General features: G+C 29.8%; 1 protein-coding gene across 34 annotated transcripts in view; it reads right to left on the bottom strand.

Moving 5' to 3' along the window:
• Positions 1–13629, bottom strand: part of RIMS1 (regulating synaptic membrane exocytosis 1) — a 718240-nt gene that overhangs the window by 130375 nt on the left and 574236 nt on the right. For 21 of the 34 annotated variants that reach the window (XM_051997263.1, XM_051997264.1, XM_051997226.1 and 18 more), the window contains one exon: positions 761–873. The exons of the other annotated variants lie outside the window; for them this stretch is intronic. In XM_051997263.1, coding sequence (XP_051853223.1) covers positions 761–873 — 113 coding nt within the window. The remainder of the gene's footprint in view (positions 1–760; positions 874–13629) is intronic. 34 annotated transcript variants of the gene reach the window in all.

The raw sequence follows: 13629 nt of genomic DNA, 5'->3' as shown, positions 1-13629 counted from the left end.
GGATAATGAAATGCCCCCCAAATATCTCTATAACCATGACTGCATTTTCTATGGATCATTGAAATTAATTAGAAAATAATTCTAGAATAAACATATTTTTAATAAAAAACAATTAGCAATTACTAATAATTAAGCTTTTGGGGGCTTTCTTTAAACCACTATTAAAATACAAATGCTATTTGCTAGAGCTAAATTATTGTAATTTAGAAACTGTGTGACTTCTTTAAAGTTCAAAATAGTATTACTATTTTGGTAACAGGTATATTACCTATATATGTAAAAATCAATATAAATATAATCTATAAAGAGTAATATTTTGTCATTGATTAATAAACATCATTATATATACATATACACATGTACATGTATATAAACTATTTTTCAAAATTTCTGTTTATACCTTATGATTTGGTTGTTTATTATTTTTATATAAAAAGCTAGTAAACTTTTTTCACAATTGTGACTTATTACACAAATTTGTTTAAAGTAGTCTTAAAGTAGTTGTTTCTTTTTCAAATACCACACAATTTTGGATTTCAGTTATTAATGTCTAGCCTTGCTTTGCACAAAAGCATTTCTGTTTTATGGAAATATAAGGAAGCAATAACTGTCAAAGGTTTGTAGCAAGTGTGGCATAAAAAAGATAACTTATACAATTATAATTACTTAAAAAACTGGCAACCAGATATATATCCCTTTACCCACTATGAATATTGCATGTCTAAGTGGGAAAATTATGGTTGTATTACTGCTATTTTACCTTGGAATATTGCTCGCGATCAAGTTCTTGGCTAGAACCAGACCCTGTTGTCTGCTTATAGCGATGTACTTTCATTTTCATCTGTCTTGTTCGCTCCTCCACTACTAAGCTTGCTGTAAAAACACACAATGGAAGTCCATTAAAAAATGAGGAACACTTTTAAGAATTGAATGGATTAATACTTCTATGTTAATAATCTTCCAATTAAATGAACTATAGAAATATTTCACATGACAAGAAGCTGAACAATATGCAGAGCTTACAGTACTATTGGATGTCAGTCTAGAAATGAATGAGATCTGAATCACACAGGACTGGACACACATGTTAGTAACTTAAGAGAAATACCCTAAGTTTTGTTTGAATGGATATACTCTAAATGCTCATTAAAAACAATTATGTGAAAACAGGTTAATTTTAAATTTGTTATTGTATTACTCTGCTATCAGGACATCTATAGAAAAAAGAGCAAATTTGGATAACACATTATACAAATATGCACATGCATACATGCATGAACATATACACTAAACCATTTCATTTATCTCCTGGAACTATATCAAGAAAAGAACATTTACTGTTCTAAGAGATATTTTTATTAAATAATTAATTCCTCACAGTAGTGAATTATGACTTGGCCATTTTCTAGTAATGTTTATATGTGTGCATATATGTGCATAAATATGTACCAGCTTGTGCAATTGTTGATGATAGAATCATTAATGAAAAAAATATCATTTTTTCTTATAGACTTGATTGTAATTTTCAAATCAGATATGTGAAAAATTTAATTAAAATATGTGGTTTAAATGATTTGCCTTTCTTTCTTTAAATTACAACATGATTAAATGCATTCCTTTTTAACCTTTTCTTTCCCTTCTAATTTAGCAATAATCATTGAAGTTTGGAGAAAGATTGCTCCATTGAAGACAACAGCTACTTTTTAAAAAATCATTATAATCATCAATAAGTATAATGATTATGGGGATATGTTCCCCCTTCCATAATTTTTTTTAACGAAGGAAAATGTAGTCTTGAAAAATCATGGTTTTATATTCATTCCACTCTTCTAAAAACTCACACAGAACTCATTTGTTCAGTCTATGTATATTTTTATAATTCAATTTATGTCAATTTTGAGGACTGCTTTATTTCTGTCAGTAACTGTCTTTTATATCTCTTTTGAATCCTCAATAGTACCTAGCATACAGTAAAAATTTTAAAAGTACTTCTTGATTTAACTAACTAGATAAGAAGCCTTTTTTGACATCCAGACACTTCAGAATACCAAAGAAGCTTTTTAAAATCACATTTTAAAAATCATATTTGGCTCAAATGACTGCTGAGTTAATCACATAACAGCTAATACTCTGGGAAAAAAAAAAGTCTGACTTTAGAAATAGGAAGTTCTAGGTTCAAAACCCACCTTTAACATTTATCATCTGTGTGACCATGGGCAAGCCATTTGACCTCTCTGATACTCAGCTTCCCCTTGCATAAAAGAGAGATAATGACTGTAGTAACTCCCCCACTAGGAGGTTATGAGTCTTAAGTGAGATAATGTATATAAATTGTGTTTTAATCCTCTAAGAATTCTATAAATGCTAACTATTATGACCCCAGATTAAGCTCTATCAGATTAAGTTCATTATAGTCTATGTAATTGAAAGATGACCAAATTTCAGAGTTGAAAAATCTGAGAACTAGAAAAGACCTTAACGCAGGCCATCTTCTCCAATCCAATCATTAATGGAATTTCTACTATAACATACCTAACATGTGGCTATCCAGTCTTTTCTTAATTTGACTTTTTTGAGTCCTCTATCTAACTCTTACTACCTGCATGACTTTGAATGAGTTACTTGAATGAAGAAAAAGCATTCATTAAACATGTACCATGTGACAAGTACTATATTGAGTATTAGAAGTGGAAATACAAAAGATAGCCTCTACATTGAAAGATCTTGTAGTATAATAGGAAGAACTTATATACTAATATTTAACCTTCCTGGATCTGTTTCCTTATTTATAAAGTGACTCGTGTATATATAACATAAGATCCTTTTGTATTCTAAATCTCAGATTTTCTGATTCATTTAAGTTTCAGAATTATGGTTCTACTGTTATACAACATTCTCAGGCAAGGGAACTTTGTTACCAATGCAAATAATCAGCTTCTCTGCAATTTAAAGTCTTATAGAGCTTTCCAAAACATTGAGAAGTCAAGTGACTTGCTCAGGGTCACATATGTCAGAGTTGGGGATTTGAACTCAGTTCTCTCCTGACTTTGAAGCTGGTTCTAGATTATACCTCAGTATCTCTTCTGGTCATATCAGCAAAGGTTAAGTGCCTTTGCTTATGATGCTACATGTGCAGACTTTCCTTTACCACCTTTACCATGTGGATAAAGGATTTAATATTAGCACCATCAGTGTAAGATGATGGAGAATATCAGAACTCTCTTTATAGTGTCTTTTTTTCCCCTTTATATCATTTCAAGGATTTCCAACCCATGCAAATAGCAACAACCCAAAGGTCTTTCTTATACACATCACCCTTTTATGGAAGTGGATTTTGAAACTCAAGAATTATTAATGTACAGCTTAAGAATTTGGTGTCTCAGCTTTATTAAGAATTAGTTTTCAAAAAGAACATAAATTTTGTAGGTATTAAATAGGAATCTTAATCAATTCTAGATTTTTAGCCCAGTATCCCAGTTTGGTAAGTTAGAGGAATTCTCTATCCATCTCACAATACTGAATTCTTATCAATACTGATAAGTGGTTAAAGTGATGATCCAAACTTAAGTCAAATGATGACAAGATGTGGTGAAAGATGAATAAATTTTATAATATGTTATAATATATTTAATATAGTTAACATAATATATAAAACATTTAGAACAAATTAAATTTCCTGGAATTTTATGAGCATTGACAATGAAGGATATGAAGTGTGACTTTATAAGTTACTCTGAAGATCCCAGTGATGAGTGAGGGCAGAGAGAGAAAAGGTGAACATCATAGAATGTATGCACAAATAAAAAATGCACAGATTGCCCACAAACTTTTTTTCCTAAATGGGAAACAGTACATTTTGAACTTGGTACTTATTTTATTATGGAATTTTTAGAACTGGTTAAATCATAGCTCCTAGTTACATGTATGGAAGTTTACTTGGATGTGATTTTGTGGGCTTAACCCCTTCCACAGACAAACCCTTCTGTAACTGTAGGCTACAGGCCTCAAGTCAGTTAGACCCTCAGACAGTTTGGATGAAATAATTCAATTACACAATCTGAAATTGCTTTTAATTGTGAAGTTTTTGGAAGATTATGTTTACTTCATCTTATCTACTACACAGGGTTATTATGACAATCAAATAAGATAACATGCAAAGGACTTAATAAACCTTAATTATTATTAATTATTATTTTGTTTAATTTTTGAGATATCAATGTCTTTCAAATGAAAGAAGATTAAACTGTCAATAATCCCACTACTTTCCATATTCACAGTCATTTTAAATTGTTATCATCACTGAACAAATAGAAAATTAGGTAGCAATGAAGAGAAAAATTGCTTACAAAAATGATGTATTTCGACATCAGAATTAAGATTCATAAATCAAGACAAGTTGCTGTACTGATACAACATTATAAGTACTTATATGTTCTTACAAAAAGAATAGGGTTTGGAAATTTTTGGATCAATATATGAATCTAGTCTTGATTTTTCTGAAATCAGAATTCTAGGCTTATTAGGTATTTGATCTACTATATTGTGGTTGTAGTATAAGTTTGACATTTTTGAAAAAGTCTTCTCAAATTCTATATGCCTATTCTGAAGAATCAGAAAAAATGATTTTTCCCATTAGAAATTTTAGTTTCTTTAAAACAACATTCTTACTATAATTGACTGTCCTCACTTTTGGAAATATTTTATCTTTTTCTCAAACCAATCTAATAGACTCACTCTTTCACCTGCTGATCTTTAGTAATTTTCCCTTACTTCACTCCTTTTTTTTTTTTTTTTTTTTTTGGTAATTTTGTATATCTCAATTAATCTTTCAATTTTCTATAGCTTCCTAATCCTATCTAAGAGCTTTTGTGAATATATAAAAATGAGAAGTTTCTTGACAGTATTAGTTTCAGTTGAAAAGTTTCTTCCTACTTGATCATTAAAGGCTATGCTTTGATTATGTCAGAAATTGTTATACTTTGATTTAACTTGACACTATTGACTGGTAATAGAAGCACTATGGGAGCAATTCTGCAAAGACATACAGTATCAGAATTTTAACTGGTATAATTAACTAAGTTATTTTCCTAGCTACATACTAATTTAATATGTCCAATAATTTACCATAATATTTCATTAGATTTAAAATATTACAAGTTTTTTGTTATTGGGTTGTGTTGCTTACTTTTCAAAAGTATGTTGGTATAAATTATGGATTTAGTGTGTGTGTGTGTGTGTGTGTGTGTGTGTGTGTGTATGTATATATAGAAAATCAAATAAACCAGATAAAATCATATATATATATATATATATATATATATATATATATATACACACACATATATAGGTATGTATGTATAGGTTTATCTGATTTTATTTCCTTAATTCTGTTGATTAATCTATTGAAATATTATCAAATGCAGTAATAATAACTTATTTTGTGTTCGTGACACTGCTTTTCATATAGAATGAAGAAAAAATTACAGTATTAAGTCTAAATTTGTATGTGAAAAGGAAAGTATATTGTCACACATTTTGAAAAAGGTCTTATTTTTCAAGAAAAAGTGAAATATTAATTAGTTATTTGATACTGAATTATTGAAATAAAAAGGGCTAGAACTTCAATAAATAGAAATAGAAATAAAATTATTTTAGTATAGCAAATATTCTCTAGTGTTTGTTCTTAATATTTAGAAGATTAAAATTTGACTAATATATACATATATTTCATATATGTATATATGTATACACATGTGCTTTTTAAAAATTTAAAAATTAAAAGAAAATAAAAAAAATTAAAATAAACTTTCTCAAATTATAATACTTATTACATTTCACAAACTATTTATCACCTTTAACATAACTACTTCAGTACTATAATATTCTAATAGAGCGCTGCTCTCAATTCTTCCTTCTACCAAAGATGATAGAGTTCCTTCAATATCTACCAAAATTGTATGATTTATTCATATCTTCTACATTCACCATAGGAAATATAACCAATGTCTTGAGAGTTTTTCTTCCATTCTCTTCATATTATGCCTGGATCCCAATGGAATATATGGACTGGACATTAGTTATCCTTTACTCTCACTATATGATAGGTTCCCCATTTTTCCTGCTCATACATTTTTCTAATACCAATTTTTAGATTCCTTCTCCTTAATACTTTCCCATTGACAATATGTTGTTTTTTACTGACTCTTTACATACACTTCACTTAATCATATCAATCTCCCAAATAACTAATAGTTTACAAATACATTTTCAAAGATTATGGTGAATTGAAAATCACAATAACTTTATAATTACATTACTCAGTATTAGACACATAACTTTTAAAATCTTCGTATTTTTCTATATGTGCATTTTTATATATATTTACATTTGAATAATTTAAATAATTTTATTTTTAAAATAATTTTTGATACTCAAATATGATTTTATATACTAAAATCTAAGTTTATTTTTTATCATAATGTGTAAAAAAGTAAGGGCATTCATTTTAAACTGTATGCTATTCATAGCATGTAATTTCCTATAGACATACTTATATATAATTTTATAATAACAGCTAAATAGATCTGCTTGGAATCAAGAAAAAACAGTTCAAATTCTTTCTCTGACACAGTAGTTGAGTGACCATAAGCAAATAACTTAGAATCTCTATTCCTACAGGTGATTCTTTGAAACTATTTAATAGAGGAAGATTTTTAATATGCAAAATGATAGGAGGTCCTATATCACAGCAAAGAAAATAGAGATCTGAGCTCTCTCTATCTCTGTCTCTTATTCTCTCTCTCATTTTATCTGTCTCTGTGTCTCACTTTCACGTCTGTCTGGTATATCTATCAATCTGATATAGTTTTATCAGTTTTCTTTATGGAAATCTACCTTCACTAATATGAATCCACGATACACTAAATACCATCTATATTTATGCTTACTTGAATATGTAAATCTTTTTGCAAATGTTCTGTAAAATATTTCACTGTAGAGGTTTCAACACTGAATGAAAGTTCAATATTGAAAATAATGAAAAAAAAAACCACACTTTTTGTACCACTTGTTTGAAGAAAAAGCAGGACCGCAAAAATAGTACTGAGTGACGTAAACTAATGTAACTATCATTTCTTCTCAAAATCCTTTTTAATAACTAGTCATGTTTTTGAAAGTCTATGACATCAAATGAATCAGCTTTGTGCTTGAGGTCAATAGCACACCAGGTGTCCATTTTGCCTCAAGTACCAGTCTAATTAAAGTAAGAAAATAAACATTTCAAAAAACTTGCTCAGAAAGTGATACATTATTTTTATCACATTGACTCATGAAAATAGTCTACCAAGGCATGATGACATAGAAGTATGTATTAGTTAAAGAAATACTTATACCTGATGAAAACAGAGAAATTTAAGTTTAAAAAAACAGCAAAATGGAATAAATCTTTTCTGGATAGGTAAAGGAATAAAAGAGTGAAGTAGGCCTTTGAAAATTATTCCTTAATTAATAATAATAATAATAATAATAGTTAACCTTTATACATTACTTAGTATGTTCCAGGCACTGTGCTAAACTCTTTACAATTATTATCTCATATGATTCTTATAACCACTCTGGGAGGTAGGTGCTATTATTATTATTCCCATTTTAATGATGAAGAAGTTGAGGTGATCAGAAGTTAACTGACTTGCTCAGGATCATAGAGCTAACAAATTTCTGAGCATAGATTTGAACTCAGATCTTCCTGATATCATCTGGCATTCTATCTACCATGTCATAAAATAGAAAGGAAATAAATTTCCTAAAATAGTAGCAGCAGAGCTTCAAGGTTTTCATTCTTACACATATGTTATCCCATTAAATCCTATTAGATAGCTAGGTGATTTAGGGGAAAGAATGCAAAACTGAAGAAGAGTTGAGCTATAACCTAGTTTCCTTCTAATCTTGTGACCTTGAACAAGATATTCAGTTTTTAATTTAGTTTTAACAACTGTGAATGAGAATAATAATGTCATCACTCTCTCTTTATTGTTGTGAAGATAAAATAAAACCATATTTGTAAAGTTCTTAGCACAATGCCTGGCAAACAGATATTATATAAATGCTCGTTATTAATAATGATGATGATAATAATTAAATATAGGCTATTATCCCCCATCTTAATAGATAAAGAAACTGGTTCTGAGGGAAATTAAGTGAGCTGCTTAGGGTTACACATTTAGCAAATGTCTGAGGCACTCTTTCTGATTGCTAGTCTAAAACTATCCAATGAATCAACTATCTGCCTTGTAAATTTATATTAAAGTAAAAATCCTCTTTTAATATCATATCATGTGCCTAATATACCATTATAACTGTAGCTAGTCAGATTATCCTATTCATGAAACCTTCTCCTTTAAAGAACTTTTTCTGTGTGATCAGAATTCTGTTATTTTTCCATGAAAACACTGACTTTCATATTCACTCATTACTTGCTAGTACATGAGTCAAATGTCCTTAGTTCTTTCAGTCTTTAAAATGTTTTATCTTTATCTTAATAGTATTAGGGGAAAATGTTTTCAAATTTGTGCCATAGCAATACTGAGCTTGAAGAAATGGCCAGAGGCAACTCTATCATTTTACAAGTGAGGAAATTGAGGTCCAGAGAAGTTAAGGCAATTATTGAAGCTGCATAGATATTAATAAGCATATTTTAGGCAAAATTTTATTTTTTTCTGATATTTAAATTTATAATATTTAACATTCTCATTTTTCTCTATCTTCAATTTAATAGAAATAGGAATAACAACTTCTGAAAGAAAAAAGTAATATTGTTTATATCTAATAATCTTTCCATATTAAAATATAGGGAAAAGATCATTGATACAAAGATTAGGAACTGCATGAAAATGTTATATAAAATCTTTAAATTTTTAAAAATAATATAAATTAACAAATATTTCCCTAAAATAATCACACCACAACTACAAAATTAAATTGTGTGTAATTGTCATTGAAGATTTTATTTTTGTAATGTAAACAGTGACACTAATTCTCCTTATTGGAAAATGAATTCAATGAAGTTCATTCAGTCAAGCATTGTACTATTTGTATAGACTTGGCTTAAATTGGCATCTGAGAAAAATCTAATAGCAGAAGTGAATGACAGCAAATCTGATACTTAAAATTTGTTAAATAGAGTGAGAAATGAAAATGAAGGCTATTAATATTTAATGAAAATTCTTATGGAATTTTACATCTAGAAGGGACAGAGGAACTGGACATAGAATCTGGAAGATCTGAATTTGAATTCTGCCTAAGACACTAGCTGTGCAATATTGTACAGATCACTTATCCTTCTTTGATTCAGTTTTATTTTTGGTAAAAGGGTCTCTAAGATCCATTTCAGCTCTAAATCTGTTTTACTGTAATCTAATGGCCAACTAAATTGAATCTTTACAAGGGAAGAAAATTAGTCAGGAGGACTAGAACTCAGTTAACCTAATTCTGAAACCAGTGGATTTGTATCTAAAATGCAATCTAGCATATAGTAAGGGTTGCATAGATTATTCTGTTTATTTGTTGCATTATTTGGGAGGAAGGGAATCCAGAATGGTAATTTGATTAATCTAGAAAACTCCCTGACAAAGGCTTTTCCTCTACTAATGGGGGTACTTTTCTACAATTTATTTCCTGGTACACTTAGATGTTAAGTCTTGCATAGACTTGCATAGACATAATTGCATAGACATAATTTGTTAGAGATGGGAGTTCAATGTGGGTATGGTTTTGGAACCCAACTCTATTTGTTAAGTTGCTCTTTTGGTCATTGGGTAATTTTAGTTGTATCTGATTCTTTGTGACTCCATTTAGGATTTTCTTGGCAAAGATACTGGAGTGGTTTGCTTTTTCTTTCTCCACTTTATTCATTACAGCAATTTTATTATCAGTCCAGTGTGCATTGCCAGAAGCAATTAAACAAAACAAATGATTTAAAAAAAAAGAAATATGCTGAGATTAATTAGGAGTCAAAATTGAGAAGGCTTAGTCAACTAAATGAGTTTAGAACTGAAATACTAGGTTGCCAATTCCAAAGTAGGGGCAAAAGTAATAGATTGAAAATATTAAGTTCTAGGATGTTCTCTCCTAAAAGGAGCAGATGGCAATAAATTTTTTTATATAATCTGAATTTTTAAAATTTAAAATATCCTATTGTCATGTCCATTAACAGAAATTTGCAATTGTTTCCTCCCCCTCCTCAATTGAAATGCACAATTTTCAAATTCACAGATGATTAAATTTGCTAATTTGGATTTTCCCATTTGTAGAACACATGGAAAATCATAGTTGATAATTTCCCTTTTTATTGTTGTTTTACTAGACAAACTCTATCCTTCCATCATAAATGATCAGATGTAAGGAATCATTAAGTAAAAGGAATTCATCACATACATTTCCAATAATGTCATAGTCTCCAGGCTACTTTTTCCATAAAACAAGGAATTTCTCATACTCCTTTTAATTTTGTCTGGATAATCCAAAGTCATATCAACAAATTCCCACCAATACAATTATCTTTACAATATCCTTAGTTCCTCTAACATGTACACATGTATATAAAAATACACACAAACACATAGATACAGAGACAGGACTTAAAAATTATTTGAACTTATAGAAATGCCAAATTTTTTTCCTTGTAAAAGATATTTCAATTTGAAAGAGCATAAAGTAATTACAAGTTTTTTTTTTTTCATTAGGAGATTAATATTTATGTTGAACCAGAAACTGGCTCAAAGTAATAAACAATTTACCAAGAAAACTTTTAAAATGGATTGTGGATATATATTTATTAAAAATACTTCATTTTTTGGACTCTAAAAGATGAAAATTTAATTTAGTAAAATTTTTAATGGAATATTTTCAGTTTGTAAGATATCCTTCTTAGTCCCATACACTGACATACTAGTCCTTGAATCCCAAATTACATATCTGCTCTTTGTCTTAAATTAATGACTTTATTAAACTTATTTTGCTAAGTTATTTAAATCAGTCCCTGAAATTCCTAAACGAGGACATGAACTTCTCAAGAGCTGAAAACACATTAAAAACAAATGAATGCCAATGAAAATATTAGCCCCTGAGCAGATACTATATTTGGGATGTTTAAAAATAACTGGAGTATTCATGGACAAGTGAACTGTATAAAAGACAGTCTTCTGGGATGGTACTGTGCCATATTTTTATAATACTTCTATGCTCCATTCATATCTAGACCATTAACAATACAGAGTAGATGGAGAACATCAGAGAGGAGGTGATTGTGACTATTATAACTGACTCCCTTTCGAAGGAAGAGAAATAGAACTAATCATTTGATTTTAATCTTAATTGCTTTGCTTTACAATGATTTATTCTTCTAAGGCCCTAGTTTTTTTTTTTTTTCCATTTTGTTTAGGTAATTAGGACTTTTTATTTGTGAGTATATTATTAGATAAATGGTTTTTAGGAGTACCACCTAGAAAAAAACAACTTCAGAACCCCTCTACTCAGGATTGTGCAGGAACCAGTTCATACTGGTTCAAGAGAGCCAGCCAAGAGTTAAATTTTCATATTAAATATTGATTAGAACATCTCTCCATGCTTATATTCCTAAATTATTTGTTAATTTCAGAATAAGTCCTTCTTCAGTCCTTTTACACTTTCTACAGAAAGGGGGGCCGTGTAGGCAATATTGATGTTCACAGAGAAAGCAAAAAATGTCAGCTCTTATTAAGGGCTATATCACCCATGCTGAAGAGAAACAAATGTTTAGTCAACAAACTCAGAAACTACTCATCTTTGAATATGCAAAATCTCTAAAAGTTTTAAAGATTTGCTTGACAATGTTTGGGAAGCATATAACTTTGAGTGTACCAAAGGATTTTCAGGGTGCACACTCATTTTTTCAATGCAGATGATGAACAATAACTCATTGGTAACTTAGAGTTTCACTTATCAGAGAAAACTTTTCCTGTCTCCAAGTGTATGTGATATCATGCAGTTTTTTTTTTGTTTGTTTGTTTTTTTTTTTTTAGGATGCATGCGCACGCATGCGCACACACACACACACAAACACTGCTCAATAGGGAAATGGTCTTAGAGACATGAAGACCCACTTATTCAACTCTCACCTCTGATACAACTATTTGTGTCATGTAGGGCAAGTTATTTAATAACTCAGTGCTCCAGTAAACTTCCTTTTTTTTTTTTAAACTTTTTATTGACAGAACCCATGCCAGGGTAATTTTTTATAACATTATCCCTTGCACTCACTTCTGTTCTGATTTTTTCCTTTCCTCTCTCTAGTAAACTTCCTAAGATTAAAAATTGCAAGGAAACTGATCTTAAGTGCTAACTAGTCTCTTTACCTGAAGTTTTCTATGTTATCAGTAATAGCAGTTTGATGGCATTTTAAGGTTTGCAGATGAATTACAAACATCTAATTTTATCCTCACAATTCTATAAGGTAAATGCTATTATTATTCTCATTTTACAGATGAAGAAACTAAAGCAGACACGGGTTAAGTAACTTTTCCAGAGATACATCTCTAGTAAATGTCTGAGGCAGTATTTGAACTCCTGTCTTTCTAACTCCAAGTCCAATGTGCTACTTAGCTGTATTAATGAACACGAGTTGCAGATCTAAAACAAACGAAATCCCTCAAATAATGCTATTTAATTAGAAAAATCTGAAAAGAAGGAAAAAGGGATCGTATGATACCAAATAGTTTTCAGCGAACTTATTTCCCTTCTAAGTCGTGAAAAGCTGCAGGGAAAGCTTGGTTGATCAATATATTTGTTATCATAACAAGGGAGATTGAGACTATATTCAAACAGCCATCCCTAAACATTTCCATACCAGTATCCTCTCACAAATCTCATACAATAAATGAGTAATCCCAAGGTCAAGAAATTTAAGCAACTTCTATTATATTGTGATATGCCCTCAACAGAAAGAAAAAAAGCCTATTGCTTTTATCCTGTCTTTTTTCCTTTCACTAGACAACTATTTAGCTAGGAATCAACTTGAAATTCTTCCAGTTGTTAAATCCTTAAATGTTAACCATTATTTTCAAAGCATATTCCCAGTAACAGACTTTTCAGAGAAAGCCAGGTCATATAATCTGTCAATTTGATGTAGTGTCCCCTTTTTAATGCAATTAAGGTCACTGCACATACACTAGCATGAATTCATTAACTAGGCATAATTGCAGTGTGATTATATAGTTATCCAGCTAACAATGAGATGGTCTAAAGGGACTATTTGGGGAAACACTTTTCACTTTGTTCACATACATGAATTTAATCTCATTAAGAGATCATAGGCTTATTTGCATATATTCTGAGGTTGCTAGCTCTTAAAGCAAGGAAGATCAGCTAATTTGCTAAAATGTTCCTTATTGAATAAGTTGCATTTTTACATTGAGAAAGTCTAGGATCTTTTTACAATATCAGTTTGGTTTGTGATTATAATCCTTACACTTTATTCTTTCTTAAAGTTGAAACATAAAAATAACCCTGTCTTAACATCTTTGTTTCTTTTGAAGGTAGTAACATCCTCCCAGTTATTCAGATTCATAGCTTTAGTGTTATCTTAGGGTGCTACTC

The sequence above is a fragment of the Antechinus flavipes genome, chromosome 4 (assembly GCF_016432865.1).
Source record: "Antechinus flavipes isolate AdamAnt ecotype Samford, QLD, Australia chromosome 4, AdamAnt_v2, whole genome shotgun sequence".
NCBI lineage: Eukaryota > Metazoa > Chordata > Mammalia > Dasyuromorphia > Dasyuridae > Antechinus > Antechinus flavipes.
Note: the sequence above shows the minus strand (reverse complement) of the source record. Positions and strands in the feature narration are given on the sequence as shown.